This window comes from Gallus gallus, chromosome 1, assembly GCF_016699485.2.
Source record: "Gallus gallus isolate bGalGal1 chromosome 1, bGalGal1.mat.broiler.GRCg7b, whole genome shotgun sequence".
Lineage (NCBI taxonomy): Eukaryota > Metazoa > Chordata > Aves > Galliformes > Phasianidae > Gallus > Gallus gallus.
This window is the reverse complement of record NC_052532.1, coordinates 10,173,856-10,190,997: the sequence shown is the minus strand read 5'-3', so window position 1 is coordinate 10,190,997 and position 17,142 is coordinate 10,173,856. Positions and strand designations below refer to the sequence as shown.

Sequence of the window (17,142 nt, the reverse complement as noted above, 5' to 3'; positions counted from 1 at the left end):
TTACAATGCTAATATTTTAGCTTACATTAAATACAGATTTCAACTGCAATCCAATGCTCAAATATTGAAGCAACATCTTATCGCTCACCTGCCTTTACTGGCTCATGCAGTTCCAGGTGCTGGGGATTCTCGGAATCCGAGAGCATGTTCAGGTCCCTAAAGAAAGCAATGAGAAGCCTGAGACAAAAGAAACTCTTTCCTGGTACCCTCTTTATTGTATTAAGTAGATAAATGAATAGTGGTTCATGACAGAAAGCAGCTCCCAAGAATGGCCCCTTCTTTGCTGATACATATTTGCAGTGCTGTTAAAGAACTAAGAAAAGGTTCTTTTAAGGTGAAATCTTTAATGGATTGAATACAATTTTATACATTTCTTATGATGTTTAAATGACTTTCATCTAAACTACATATTTCAGTGAAAATCATGTTATTGCTAAATTACTTTTTTTTTTCCTAATGGCCAGTAAATTCAGTTTATATGTGTGTCAGTGAGAGGAGATTTTTTGACTCAACAGAACAAAGAACAAGTCCACACTCACAATGAATTCTTGTGTTAATTATTACACTGATGCTTCATGCTAACAAAGGTTCCACCTTAACAACTGTAAATTTGAGAAAAAAAAAAAAAAAAAAAAGCCATGAAAAGCCAAAGAAAAAAATGGAAACAGAAAGATGGGGAAAAACTCACAGTCTTACACATATTTCTGCTTCCCCACACTGTTGAATAATAATATTCTGTACTTCTTCATAGGTTTTTCCAGTCAGGGGGATGCCATTCCATTCCAGAACCTGCATTCCTAAGATGGCAAAACAGCATGAGGTAAAGTGCTCAGATTTTCACTAATGCATCACATAGATTGCCTAGACAAGAAGATTTGATGTGACATTGAGTGACAGTTGTTTCAGGGGCACAACACATTAGCAAAGCCTTTTCACTTCACACAGATGAGACTGTTGAATATTATTGTCCCATCAGCTATTACTTACCTGTTTAAATATGTCAGAATATGAATTCCCTTATAACTTAAACTATACATGCACTCCTTGCAGTCTGGATTGCATGATATTGAAAAAAATTTGCAATATCAAAATCATGCAACCCTATCAACAAGGCAAGAAGCCATACCATTTTAGATGAGATATTTCCTGGCCAGTCATGGTATTGGAAGATAACTCATTAACTAATGGGAAATAGCTGTAGAGAATGTGAGCCTCAAATTGGGACTGAATTTGTAAATACAATTTGGTAATTCAAATTAATTTTCTCTAGTTTGTCCCTTAAAAAAGTACAATTAGATGAGGCTTAGAGAGCTTTATTAGATTCAATGAAAACATACCTTCAAATTTCAAATACCAGCCTGCAAATATGCAGATTTATGTTTTACTTCCACATAAGTTCTTATGAAGAAAGGATCAAAACAGCTGACTACAGCTAATTCTGGAAGATAGGAAAAGAGCTGAAATAACTGAATACTTTTTTGTCTACTGAGTGTTCCATGACTGAGCCAGGAGACTCGGTATGGAGCAAACAAGCACTATAAGGAAGTTTAACACTTAGTATTTCAAGAGTCAGTAACTATAAATCATGAGATGTATTCTGATAAGAGATCTTTTGTTTACTGTAAAATGCTTAGAAACAACAAACCACAGGTTAGTATCTGGCAGTTAAAGACTCAGGTTTTGAGAGCTGCATTTGTATTTTGAATAGCTAGTCATAAGGATGGTTCCAAAGGGACTAACTTCTCATAATGCACATAAAAATCCAACCCTCAGGCTCTAGAGGTAAAAAATGCTTACTGGGAAAATATGTTGAATTCTTAATATTCCATTAAAAGCAATATGTTACAAAACAGTTGAAAACCACATCATCCACACAGCAAGGAAAACCACAAACACTTAGCTTGCTACCACTTACACAGATAAAACCAGGTCTTCAGCTGGATTATATTTTTATTTCAAAATCCTGTGCTGTTGCATATAATAAATGGGGAAAAATAATGAAGTGAAATGTGGAAATAAACTCATAGGAAATCCTATTGTTAAAGTAATGAGAATTGTTTATGGAATAAAGCAGATGAAATTTTTGGACAGTGAACATGAGAAATAAAAACTATAACATCATCTTATAGCTTTTTATGTAGGATTTCATGATTTAGAATTTGAAATACCAGAGCTGCTTCTAATTTTTCTCAGTAGGAAATTAGCATCTTGTTCTCAGCAGTCAGTTTACGGAAATACAAACTGCTGAATGACTAAAAAGTAATGTTTGGAAGGCTGTTTATTGCAGAAATAGATTTGTCGTTTTTAATATTCATCCCCTTTCATTTACCAGCCATCGTTCAAGAGCATGATCTTGCATTTTCTTGTTATAGCAGATCGGGTATTAAGCTCAGTTCCTCTGGAATAAAGCCACAGTAATTATGAATAAATGCAGTTTCCCCAGTTTTCTGCCATACAAATATAACAGCATGCTCTGTCTTTAGAAGACTTCAAGAAAGAAAAGATCTGAAGTTACTTTTATTTTTTTGTCTATGTGTGCGTAGCACTGGATGTTGAGTACAACAGTATGAACTTTTCCAATAAAGCAAACCACCACTTCCATGTGTTGCTGGCCATGAGAAAGAAGGAAACTTGTTTTAGAAGTTTGAGGAAGTGAATAACATCTTTTTCTAAAATAAATTTGCTGACAAAATCCATACAGACACTATCCTAGGTTTTACTCATTCTGTTTGCATGGCTTCTGAAGAAAATCTAAGTGTCCATAAGGCTACCATCAACAAGTTGCTTTAATTTAACAGACCAGCAGGAAGACCCCAGCAGAGCACTGCTGTGGTGCTGGGATTTGGAAATCTCTCATTTTCACTGGTGAGAGTTTCACTGTGGAGTGCAATGGCACTACAGTGACACACTTGGTCAGTAAAGCTAAGCATATGTGAACAATGAAGCAAACAGAAAGGAAATTGAATTTCAAAGCCTCAGCTCACACAGAGATTCATTTAACACTGTCAGTTTAGGGGTAAATTGCTTTTATTGGTTGCCTTGAGGATTCACCAATGTTAAAATCAAAGCAATTGAAACATGACTTAATTGTTCTGACTGGGAGCCCCAGGCCCAAGGAAAAATGTTTGTAGGCAAAAAACTGGTTTCTTTATTTTTACGGAGCAATTGGTAAGTACCTTTTGCAGGTAGAAGTAACACTGCAAAGAAAACTTTTAAGGTTGATGTGAATCTAATAACAGAAAAAGGAAGAAAAAGGTACTAAGGAGTCAGTGGAGACAGTGATAATTAAGTTTTCACCTAAAGACCAGTCACATTCTGTAATTGGTCTTTGGTGGTCACTGTTCATATTTCTGAAACTTTGTATGCTCAAATCACCTATGCTTAGGAGAAACAAACAAACAAACAAACAGGGAGATGAGAAAACATACATTGCTCCATGGCAACTCTACTGACTGATGAAGAACTTGTAATTGTCCTAATAAACAAATTCTTATTTTATTGCAACATTCTTTCTTTTATAATTGCAACATCTACATCCTGCATTGACAGTGAACTACAACTTATTTTTAGCAGTATCATCACCCACAGATCAGCCTTTTACACAAGGAATTCTGCCCTGTTCCATTACACATGCTGACATACTATTTACTCATTCTTGTTGGCATCTACTTTGTTTTAAGACTTTGAATCTGGAATCAGAACAGATTTATTATTTTCCACTGATTACAAAGTGATTATTGCAGAGAGAGGTACTCATACACACATAACTTCCATGGAGACAGCCAAGTTTAGCTGGATTAATACAGTCCAATCCCTTCAAAAAGTCATTACAGTCATACTGAACTGAAAGTGGCAAACAAAATGTTTACCACAGAATCGTAGAATCATAGAATCACAGGTTGGAAAGGACCTACAAAATCATCTAGTTCAACCGTCCTCCCATTACCCTTGCTACCACAAACCACTAAACCATATCTCGTAGTTCCTCATCTAGATGCCTCTTGAATGCTGCCAGGGACAGCAACTCCACCACCTCCCTGGGCAGGCCTGTTATATGCCTGTTGTGTTCATATATTCTTTTCAAATGCATCTGCTACAGGCCACAGTTGGAACATTATCAAAATCTTAACACACCTCTGCTCTGACGTAGAATAGAATAGAGCTGTTCAGATGGAAGGGACCTTCAAAGATCATCTAGTCTAATTGCCTGACCTCTTACAGATGAAATAAAAATTAAAGCATATTAATGACGTATTTTCCAAGTATCTCTTGAACACTAACACTGAACACCTCACAAGGAAGCCTGTTGCAGTATTTGACCAATCTCTCAGCAACAAAAAAGAAGTATCGCCATATGACCATATTTTTAATACCCCATAAATATCTCAACACACCCTGTACTCATTCTAGTTTCTACTCTCAGTGGCTAAGTTACAAGCTTTCTCCCCAAGGGAAGGTCAGTGCTTGTACCGTGGAAGTAAGGACCTATATTTCATCAAAACCCTCACAGGAAGGAGAAGGTAGAATTCTGATGTATTGCATTATACTTCCACACTTTACAATAATTTAATTGCTTTATGCTGTTCAAGATTTTCAGGCAGTTTTACCAACTAGTAAAGCTTTAACTTTTAAAATTTTTGTGCAGCCATGTATAGTCCAATTATTTGTTAACTGATAACAATAAAAACTGAAAAATCTGTAGAACTGATTTCCTTTTCCTGACTAATTTCACTAGTTATTTGACAGCTTGTAAAATGGAAGCTAAGTATTGGTGAAATTTGAAAACTGTAACAGTGGGGAGGCAGGGACTATTCAGAAGCATCTTCGATCAGCCTAGGGAGGAATGCACTTGAAATAATTATCTGCAGTCCCAGTGGAGCATTCAGCATGCTTTGCTAATCCTGGAAACTGCTGAAACTTTGGTGAAAAAAAATCTTGGTAGAAAGTTTTATGAATGGTGAAAAAGATGAGTACTGGATCAAACCTAGTTTACAGCACAATAGGTAAGCTCAGAGGAGCCTGAATAAACCTGTCTCCAACTATGAGGAACTGGTGCACTGAAACTTGCTGGATTGGTCATGTGCTTGAAAATGGGAATCTTCTGATAATTTTTATCACCTTTACTAAACATCTGAGCTAATTGCTGGCTACTTAGATTTGTAATCATCATATGTGGAGCAGATGTCAGAAACAGAGCTTGTGTAACAGCACAGACTTATGTTGGTTTTGCTTGCTATCAAGTCTAGTGCAGTGTTTTACAGCTGATAAACATGCAAAATGCAACTCATCACTGATGTTTATCTTTCAGTATAAAAATATAAATTTTTTAATCTTAGAGATTTGACTACGTAAGTAATTGAAATTTACAGTTTTCCCAGAGATGTGGAATCTCCATCCTTAGAGCTGTTCAAACCCCAGCTGTACTCAGCCCTGAGCAACCTGCTTTCACTGACCATGTTTGGAGCAGAGTGCTTTGAAACAATCTTCAGATGCGCCTTCTGGTCTCAAATAGTTTGAGATTCTGTGTAAAATAGTTAAATTTTGCTTTATGGACTGTTCTAATGCTTTCTACATATTAACTGTAACTTTATGTATCAAAGAAAGCAGAAACGGCCAATTCCAGAGGTATTATTCTGAATCTGCACTATGATGCCCTTGAACAGGATAGAGTGCAGGTCCATGAATTAAGTGATTTGTTCTAATTGAGAAATAATGAGTAGTTCATCATCTCTTTGAGTTCCTGTATTTGAGTGGGTACCTATTCAAGCTCTTTTTCATCAAGAGAGGAAATATTAAGTGACAATGAAAAAGTCTACAATATTAAACAATCAGAAATTAGTTCCATTACTGAAAACTCTGCATGTCTAGTCTAGATCTCATAGCTTGGTTTACATTTAGTTCTAGAAGTTATATATAATTGATTCCTGTATCACGGATCACAGTATTTAGGAGAAACTTAAACAAAAACAATTATTCTTCTTGGCACAGGTACTTTGATGTAGTTCCTTTAGATAGATTCTTCCTTCCTTCCTTCCAAAAAAAAAAAAAAGAGGTAATTGTAGCAAGGCCTCTTTTAGTTTTCATAAAGAAAAGATACACAGAATTTCAGGTAGATTTGAAATAAAATAGTAAGAACTATGATCTCTTCAAAGTATTTTCTACTACTTTATTTGCTCTGCCATGCTGATACAAAACTTTTGAGAACAGAATTGTTTCTTTCTTAAAGATCAGATGACGTCATGGTTATGTTACCTTACATGTGCAGTCACTTTGGAAATAAAATAACACAGGGTCCAAAAAAGACCTTCATTCTGTGAATTGGCACACATATTAACCTAGAATCATTTCATGAGGAGACGCCTTTAATGTGTATGTTGTGGGTTAACCTGGCAGCAGCTCAACACCCCATGGCCATTTGCTCACACCCCTCCTGTGGGATGAAGGAGAGAACTGAAAACAAAATAGAACTTGTGGGTTGTGCTAAAAACTATATACTAAGATGCAGTGGAAAATGGAAATGATAACAATGTTGTTATCATTGCATTTTATATATATATATATGTATATATGTATATATATATATGTAGTAACAATGCAATTGTTCGTCAGATGCTGACCAATGCACAGCAATAATACGGCAGCCCACCTGGACCACAAGGTCTCACCCATGCCAACCAAACTCTCAAGCAGTGGCTGTCCCCAGCCAACTCCCCACAACTTTATGGCCTTCTGCATTAAAATAAAGGAGGAGAGATTTTGATTAGGTGTCAGGTGGAAATTTTTTCTGAGAGAGTGGTGAGGTGCTGGAACAGGTTGCCCAGAGAGGCTGAAGATGCCTCATCCCTGGTAGTGTTCAAGGCCAGAATGGATGGGGGCTGGAAGCCTGCGTGTGGCAGGGAGGTTGGAACTTAATCCTTGAGGTCCATTCCAATCCAAGACATTCTATGATTCTGTGATTCTATGGTATGGAATAACCCTTGAGGACTGTTCTTATGGAGATGCTGTTCAAGGACTGGTGCTGTTAATGCTCCCTTCCATGGACCCAGGACCCACATGCTGGCTTACTTTCAGCCTGCACTAGTTCTATGAACTCCGTTAGCATTACTCCTGATTTGCACTAATGCAAAGCACTGATTCAAGTGTCCTTTCAAAAAATAAGATTATTAGATACTGGCTGTAAAACAGCTTTAGACCAAGTTTTTCTCTGTACTTCAGTATACTAAGAGTGACACAAAGTTTAGAATGTGTGCAGAAATGACAGCTTCCCTCAAATGACTGTAAAAGGAGTGATTCAGAGCTACAACCATGTACTATTTATAATACTGGGTTTTTATATTCAGAAGAATTTTCAGGACAACCATAAGCTGCATGAAAATACCAGGTAAATGACTACTTTTTTATCTGAAGTGAATTTCAGCAAAGCTGTTGGAATTGAGGACACAAATGATTGATTTATCCATAGAAACAATATAGCAAAGGTTCAAATATCTTATGTGAGTACCTCAGTATATGTCATCTGAGATGCAGAAGAGCTACTTCTACCTTCCTTCTCTGCAACTTGTGAGTTTTTAGCTTTGCATTAAGATAGTAAGCATCACTGAACACTGTTATTTTCAATTACTCTGCAGAACTCTTCAGTTATCAATTATTAGATACCAGGGACAGAGCATTCTGGAGAGGATTTTTTCAGCATTGAAAAGCTGACTATATGTTATGGGTTACTGAAAAAAGGTGAGACAGAGCAAAAAAAGAAAGTATCAAAGATGTTTAAGTAAGCTAATTGGACAATAACACAAAAAGGAATTTTTTAGAAGTAAAAATGGCCTGGATTTGGAAAGCTCATAGTACCTGTTTCCACACCTATCTCCACCATATTCGTATAATTTATTTTTTTTATGTCTGCTTCCTCCATAGTGATCAAATACAGGAATATTTCTTGCTTCATCCAGATATTACAAGGATATATGGGTATTAATATATTTGAAAAGCCTGTACTCTGCTTGAGTGCTTTCAGTCTACTGCCTGGGTGATGAAGCTCTTCTCTTTATCTGAATATGGATGCATACATAGCATTCCTATCCTAAACAACAACAACAACAACAGCAACAAAAAACACAAACAGAATTGGTCTTGATATTAGAGTTTCTGACTAACTGGTAGACACAACATATATACCAGTTTCCATCCATTTGCTGATATTTTTCACATTTTCTGCCCTCTTTAGGTTCTTTCTTTAAGAAATGTGTTGTCAGTGTGTTTAGATTTGAAATTGAAAGGAATCTGAAAATCATCGATTTTATTTCTCTGAATATATTTGCTCCAAATAGAAAATACTATACTGTGTCATTGAACACCTCTTGAATTTTATTCCCATCTCTAACACAATGAATGCTATTGTAAAGATACTCTTAGTTATTTTTTCTATGCTGTTATACAGCAGAGTCTTCTATTTTGTATACTCAAAGTGCTTCAGAAGTGCTCTATCGCCAGGAATTAGTAATTACCTCTAAAAATCAGATAATACAATGTGCAAAATCTAACTTTTGTATAAGACTCAGAGTTGCTCTCCTTCTGTAATTTAAGATCTAGACATTAGAATAGATCCTCTGGTCTTGGTTACACTATAGTTATACACACATATTGCTCTGATTTATTTTCTGCTTCTTCATAGTTTGCAGGGTTTATCTTTATGCAGATTAAACATATCAGTTTGATTTCTGTTATTTATCATTGGTCTAACTCTCACAGTGGAAAAGAAAACTGGGCTCTCCCAGGCTAGCTGTTTCTGTCATTAAAATGTGAATGTTAGTGTCTATTTATTTCATAGAAGAATTAAAATTCAGAGACATTACTTTGAAATCCCAGAAAGTTCTTTAGAAGTTAAATGTGCACTGAGAACAAGGAAAAACAGTACCAATCGCAGTCTGACATTCAACACTAAATTACTTCATGGTCTATTTTCTCCAGTTATTTTTCTTTTATTTCTAAACCCTTCTGATGTTTAAAAATAGGTTGATGAAAGTCAATGTGTTAATGTATTTCCCTGTGCTGCTAGGTATGAGTCACACCAGAACTCATTATTTTTTTGTAAACACCTTAGCTTCCTCTTCCATTTGTCATTCATATCAACACTGAATAATTTCCATTATTAAAATAATTATTATATAGACAACAGTTGAAATTGTTAAGGACGGATGCACTTTTCATCAAATTGAGATTATAGTAATGGACCTACCTATGCCTAATAGCTGCTATTCTTCTACTATCAAATAGCACTGATAAAAGTACAGCCAGAGCAAATCAACTTTGCATTTGGGGGTCTGCTTAGCATCTACAGGCAGCTAAACAATACACAACAAATCAGCACAGCTAAAGTTATTAACAGTACTGAACACCTCTCTGATTCATAGTCAGCTTTCAGACTTATATATCATTAGCACACATTAGTGCAGATCACCAGCCAGTCTGAACTATGCTAATGCAAAAAGTGATGATGTGGACGTACTTGTCTGACCTGAATTAAAGATCTTAGGAAGTTAAATGAAGATTAGTGTTACTGCTTATGAAAATAACTATCGTAATAGCTATAGATGATAAATCAATAGCACTTTCACCACTGCTTACCTTCAAACTTAACAGACTAAAGTTACAAATAGATGATCACATATGTGATGCTTAATAAAATGCTATGGTGAACTGTAATTATCAGTCTTTGTTTCAAAAGAGAAAAAATTGTTCTCATTTACAAAAATGCAGTTCTAATAGTTCAGCTTCTCTAGGTTGCAATTGTGAATAGAATTTTCTCCAGTGATATTTGATTCTGAAGTTTTCTTTTGGAGAGGAGAGGGAAATATGATGAGATGCAAGAATACAGTTGTTGCGGAAGTTACAATGTATGTCTGAAAAGTCACTCTCTTCATTTTCTGGTCTCCTTAGGATATAAATTGTGACAGAAAACAAGTCAAACAAAATTTATATAAGATACTGTCCTATTGTCAGAACAATTAGAAGCCAAGCACAACAGTTTATGTTAGAAGAAAACCAACATAACTTGTTTTAAAATTTCTTTTGTGCTTTCAAATAAATAAATACAAGCTGTAACACTCCGTCTTCTATAGAGGAGGGGTGAATTTACATCTCATGCAGGGGGAGGCCCTTTGGCTGCTGCTAAGATACAGTCTGATCTTCCCTTTAGCAACTTTAGCAACACGGATCCAAGACTGATCCAGTCTCCTGTCCCGGTAGCACCTATCTATATGTATGCTAATGGAATATTTGCAAGTGACTCTCTGTCCTGTCTGCAGTCTTTTATCCATTGTGTTTCTTTCTTCAACCATAATATCTTCCAATAGAGAAAGAACACAGGACAGACTGGACTCAGACCAGCTGTCTTTGCTACATCAAAGAAGATCAGTAGTACTCTACAGCACCTCAAGTGCCACTGAAGTGTCTAGAAAAACTGAGTTGACAGAGATACTTAATCCAGATTAAGGTCTCATAATGCATGGCTATAATAGATACATTAGGAATTAGAAATATGAATGGGAATTTATACATGAAGGACTCCCAGAATGAATGGTGGAGAAAGGAAAAGGAGGTTTGCAGGTCAACAGTAAATAATCCAGAAAAGTTGTTCAAAGACTCAAAGGTATGGAGGGGGGATGAAGGCTGTTGGCCAAAGAAAGAAATAAAAGATCATAATACCTATGAACTTCTACAAGTGTGCAAAAGGCATAAGAACCTGGAAGCTGAAGATTCAGTAGCTAGAATCCCTTGGATAAATCATCTGGATGCACATGTCCTGCTTCTTAGGAAACTGAGAGAATGGGTTTAGTTAGAAAGCATCATAAAGAACACTGATCTGAAAGAAAAACCTCAATAGCTGCTACACTGACAGGCATGACTGAGTGAATGCAAATTCCAACCCCAAGCCTGCAAGTTACTTCCAACTAAGGATCCCCAGCATGCTGCTTTTATTGGGGATCCCCGAAGGCAAAGACTCTTCACACAGAATTGCATTCTTGTGCAGCACTGGCCAGTATGCTACAATGCTACCACGAAGGAACTAAAGTCCAATCCAGAAAATAACTGAATTATTGCCATCATTTAAACACTCAAATAGTGCTATGAATGTGCAAAGGCCATTGTTATGCACTGGATAGCAATGACACTGAAGGTCATATACAAACAAGAACAGAAAGTTTTTTTGTGACTCACAGTGAGAAAATACCACCGTTTGAGTAAAAAGTTGAGCTTTCTTAATGAGAATCACTGAAGACCTTAAAATACCACTCTGTCATAAAGGATAGAATGAGATCTTTACTTGATGTGTTCTAATAGGAGTCACTCTGTCAAATAATCATCGCCTATACCCTGTGGGTAATTTTATATTTTTGACACAGTGTGATTATTCAAATATAAAATAGAACTTGCTCTTATCTCAGTTTTTAGAGTCATATAACCTGAAATCTGAGGAAACTGAACACAAACTGCTGGCCAGAGCTATGCAGTTCATAGCTCTTGCTTATATCTTTTTTGCTATTTTAACTATTTTTGCTATTTTAACAAGGTGATATATATTACCTTGTGATCAAATATGTTCATGTTCTATTTCAAAATGAGCTAACTTTTTCAGTCATTTATTGAGTTTTCAGATAGGCAGATTCATAATAGTGGAAACAATTTAAAGACTCATTTACAATGTGTAGCATTTTGAAGCTAGAAAATAAAATTGAAATATTTCTTTATCTTTTTCCTCTTTGTTTATATTTCAAAAAGTTCATTCAATCATAATTTTTTAATTTGATATAATATATAATTTGCAACTAAAGCAATTTTATCACTCTTTTTTTTTTTCAGGAAGAAAAGTTTAATTCTTTAGAAAGCCAGCTTCAGTTTTTATGCTAACATGGACATAGGTGAAAGTGAAGAAGCACAGCTATAACAAAATATGGCTATGATATAGATTTTGCTACCTTTCTTTCTTCCAATAATAGGAGGCTTCTTTTTGTTTGATTCTCATGTTTTCCATCATTTCATGAAAGTTTTTATCAACAACAGCAGCTATTTGGAATTACAGAAGTGCAAGGGTTGAAGGCGGGTCTTAAATTACAGAATAAACAGAAGTTTATAAGTTTTATGAGGAATATTCGGAGGTGGAAATGGGTGCCGTAGTATTTAATCAAATAGATCAGTACCACTGGATAAACTTGAGTGGATGTGCTAGTTAACTAATTAAGGAAAAAATACATTTTAAAATAAATTCTTAACAAGAGGTATTGTTTTAGCTGCAGGGAATACTAACATATTCCCAGATATTAGGAAACTCTTGATTTCTTATGACACAGCAAAATATCTTCCCTTTGCAGAGTTATCAGAAGTGTAGAATTCGAACTATTGGAATGATTTGATTTAAACCAACATTTGCTCAGCTTCTTTTGTAGAGGTTAACTTGATATTTTTGTATGAATTCCTGTCATATAGATTATTCTTTGTTTCAGGATCAGAGTAGAAAGAATATAGAGCATATTTGTTTAAATATTTGGCTGGTTAACAATCAATAAACTGAACCAAAGACAAAAATGCATAAAAGCATTACTTTGTTTTCATCCAATTTTGAGAACATTTAAAACAACAAAGAACATGGAGTATACATGGAGGTGGGAAAGAGCAGTTATAAATAATAATAATAAAAAAAATCATCCTTTCACTTTTACCTCACTTTGGGCTTATAGACAAAAACCCAATTTTGAGATGTTTAGAGGTAAGCATCTTGTCTGGGTAGCTGTCTAGGCAAGCTCCTCTTAGGATGCTTCATCTCAACTGACACATATTTGGAATGAGATAAATTACATCCCTCAGGGCACCTTTCTTTCAGTTGTGGTTTGAAAAGGAAACCACCAAACAAGCTTAGGCAAGATATTTATTTTTCAGACACCTAAAAATATGTGCATTGATCCCCCTATTTGTCATCTAAAATTAGTAATCTATCCTAGAAACAGAAATTTGTGTAGATAGATAGATAGTGATTTAGCAAACATAAGCAACAATGAGAAAAAGAAAACGAGAGATGCAGGAATAAACAGATTGGGTTGTACTTTTGCTTCTTTCGTATCCAGGTGGTCAAGAGCAAGCTAATTAGCCTCATTATGCCTCATTTTCCTTATGTGATAGAAAGGAGTAGTGGAAAGATAGCTACCATTGAGATTTACCAGGCACTATGTTTTTGCATCAAGAATCTTACTAACATTAAAGCAGTTGTAGGAGATAGCACTTGTGATGCATTAAGGATCAGATATTGATTCCTAAGAATTTATATGCCTATATATACATATAACCATCATTCACATGAATAAATGATTTTAGTAAAAAAAAATGTTAGGATTTTTTAGTGTTGATAAATACAGGTTACATACCTGTTAGAAAAATGAGAGCTAGTAGAAACTACAAGTTTGCAACAAGTTGCATTTTCAGTGAAGTTGAAAAACTGCAGGATTTCTGTTTCCAGTATGTTGCTTTTCTTTCAATCTCAATGATAAAATCAGATACAAACCCCATTTTTAGGAACATCTGGTGAGTGACATAAATTTTAGTCTAATTTCACTGCTGGTTTAACAGAGACACTAGGTTCTCTCATGTCATGCTAAAGCTGCCAAGAGCAGTTTTTCCAGTTCTCAGAGCAGCCTTTCCTGGGAGCTCAAGTATTACTTGTCTTAGCACAGCTGGAACTAGGAACCATAAATCAGAAAAAAAATTGGCAGGTTTCTACTCCTGCTTTTGTAAGCACGGTCAGAGAGGTCAGGCAGTTGGACTCAATGATCTCTGTAGGTCCCTTCCAATTTAATTACTCTATTTAATCAAGCAGGAATGGAAGTTTGTGCAGTGCCATATTTAAGAGAGCACTGTAATTTGCAAAGCTGCAACAAAAAATCAGAGAGAGGAAATTCATCTTCAGTAACAATTGCCATACATCTCACAGTATAAACCTATCATTGAGGCTGGTCCACAACAAACAACTGAAATCACTTTTTTTTTTTTTTTTAACTTTCTAATTAATCTTTTATCTATTTTAGAAAGCAAATCCTCTGATGCTTACATATGTACAATATATTTGTACCTGTCATATTAAGTAATTATTTTTTCCACATATCTGCACAACATTTATCTGCAGGAATTGCAGGAATTGCTCAAGGAAGTAGCATTATTCTCACAAAGAGGGATCATTGTAATAAATGCAAAATTCATGCATGAAGAAGGAAATAGCCTTGTGAAAAAATGTTGCAGGATTAAGTCCATGATTATGTCATTCTCTGCAAGGTTATCTAAAAGAAATTTGAATGCACAATTACTGAAGTTATACTGCACTTTCAAGATGGGGTGTGATTATCTAGCAACTAAGTATCTAATTAACTTACATGTGTATTCACATAAGATTTTTAAAATGTGCCTTATTGTTTTTACTGTAACTATTATTTATATTATAATAAATTTTTCTTTCTATTATAACGAGCTTTTAGAGTCTCAATGGAAAGCTTGATATGAGAAAAAGAACTCAATATGAAAAACTACCTAGGCAAGAACAACAACAACAAAAAAACAATGTGAAGATGAACTAATCAATTCTACACCAGATAGGGATAGGAGAGAAACTGCAGAAAAGGAGTAAAGTAATAAAAGTAGTGCAAGAATTTTTCTATTTGACTATTCCATACTGGTGGGTCTTTCTATTGCTGAAAAAATCTGATTCACATGCTGGATTTACATTATTGCCAGGAGGCATAAGGTGTACATTTTGCCAGATACATGTATTTCTTCTCCACAGAAACTGCAAAAATAATTTCAACAGCAAATCCCATACAGCTGCAGGTTCTTGGAGGGAACTTCTATGATAAATGTGTTTTTCTTTTTTTTATTTGTTCTAACAGAACTAGAAGAAGTACTTAGGATTATTGCAGGGAAAAAAAATAGCTTCAATTGTTATTGTTAATAGGAAGCAGATAATTGGGTGCACGTGAGGGATGTGTGAATGTTTAAAACTGAATTTCTGAACTCTCAAGCAGATGCCTGGTGCCTGAAACAAATATGGTCTCTTTTGAAATATTGCTAACACCTGGACAAAAGTGAAGTGACCCTTCCTGAGTCCTCCAGTTAATAAGAAGAAATTACAAATTGGGCCAATCATGCACTGTGCTACTGCATTTAGGCTTATTTTGATTACGGAAACCAGAGACCTGTGGGCCCAGAAAAAGCAGAGGATGCAGAAAAGAAGAACTCCCAAAAAGAACAATCCTTGGAAAGGAGTCCCAGGACAGAATGAGGAAAAGACCCCAAACAGAGGAGAGATCTGGAAAGTGGAGAAGACCATGGAGATCTAGGAGATGGATGGAGACTAATTCCAGGGAAATCTAGGGGTGCCTGAGGTAGGGAACAACAAGCAGTGGCACAGGCAGAGATAATGTGATGTCCTGCCTGACCTTCTTGAGCAGCGGTGACTGCAAGGGAAAGTGAGAGCTGGTGAATATGGTGGTGGCTGGGAATGGGTGAACATGAGATAACTGTGCAGAGTAAGGTTTCTGCTCTCCTTCAGCCTCAGACACAGCCCTATATTCAGATCCCATGTGGGCAGGCCTGTTAGAGGGCAACTAAGGATAAAGCAGTCAGAACAATCAATCACATTGCATTCATCGCTTGCTAGCTTTAGCGATCTGAGGTGTTTATTTATCTTAAATGCATAAAGGTAATGGCAAATTCATACTAGCATTGAAATGCATGCTGATTAGAAGCAGCTTCCAGTTCTTATCACTGTCTACACCAAAACAAATGATCTCTTATTAGCCAGTCTCTGTATATTTTTGTGTTTCTTATGATCATCATTAACACAATGAATTGACTGTATACACCGGAAGACAAACAAGGGTATGATAGCACATGTTCTTACTGTTACATATGGAATATTATCCTATCTGTGGCCTTCTAGAGAAAGAAAGAGAGAAGTTCTTATTTTAAGAATGCGAAGACCGTGTTTGTGGTTGGCAACAAGCAAAAGTGTTGGTAGTTTAAGAACTCATTTACAAGCCTTGTGAACTCACTTTAGCGCTTTTCTGCACAAGTACCAATGCATGTTAAAGACCTCACAGAATAATACAGCCTACAAGAACTGGTTTGAGGTTTCTTGGGTCAAAGGATTAGAAGTTGGGTGATGAAGCTGTGAGTGGATACAGGCAGGAGAGGAGCTGGAAGGATGCACCCACAGCCTGAGTGGTGCCGAGGGAATGGCTGCAAATGCCCACCCTGGTTTTCCACCACTGCTGATACAGACAACTGTGTCCTGAAGCAACAGCAGGAAAAAGCTGTCTTGATATTTTGATAGTTTTAACCTACCAATCATACAATAGCTCTACAGCAACCTCTGGTCCATATTTCTCCATGCTTGGATGACACAATTACTCATCAAACCCACATACAGATGCAGAACTGTTATTGAATTCTTAGCAATGTATCTGCCCTTAGCCTTGCTATCTATTACAGTGGCCTATTCTTGAAAACCATGTAACAAGTGAAATACCAGGCTTAATTTTTAAATGGACAAACATAAGTGTTAAACTGACATTTCACCTCTGTAGGGTCAAGCACAAATGTGTACTATAGATCAACAAAGACAAATGAGTTTGATCATTTCACTTTTAAGACTGCCTTCATTTCATCAAAGTTATTGCATGGGTGAAATTCTTTTTCTCAGTATTGGAATTGTTTAATACAAACAAAGCAAAATAATTACGTGTGCCTTTTTATATCAAACCACCAAACATTCTTTCCCAGGTGAAAGAAGGAAAAATAGATGTGGCTTTATATATTTGCTTTCTTCCAGAGCAAATTTTAGCAAAAAAAAAACGCTATCTTACAAACTGAACAATTATAATTGTGAAACATTGTGTATCAGATATGTAACAACAGATGTAAATAAGGTAAAAAATATATAAGGAAGAAGTATAAAGTGTTAGCTGAAACTATAAATCCTACCAACACACTAAGGATAATAAGAGTAAAGTACAAATGATACTGTATGCTTTAAAGATGAAAGAGTTTGAGTAACTCTCCTTAGGTAAAAAGTATCCAAGGAATTGCTATAAACTCATCAGCATT

General features: G+C 35.7%; 1 protein-coding gene across 8 annotated transcripts in view; it reads right to left on the bottom strand.

Moving 5' to 3' along the window:
* The window catches only part of PCLO (piccolo presynaptic cytomatrix protein), a 330,682-nt gene that overhangs the window by 78,738 nt on the left and 234,802 nt on the right, over positions 1–17,142 (bottom strand). For 7 of the 8 annotated variants that reach the window (XM_040665411.2, XM_040665421.2, XM_040665430.2 and 4 more), the window contains 2 exon segments: positions 689–797; positions 89–156 (listed from right to left, as the gene is read on the bottom strand). In XM_040665411.2, coding sequence (XP_040521345.1) covers positions 89–156; positions 689–797 — 177 coding nt within the window. 8 annotated transcript variants of the gene reach the window in all.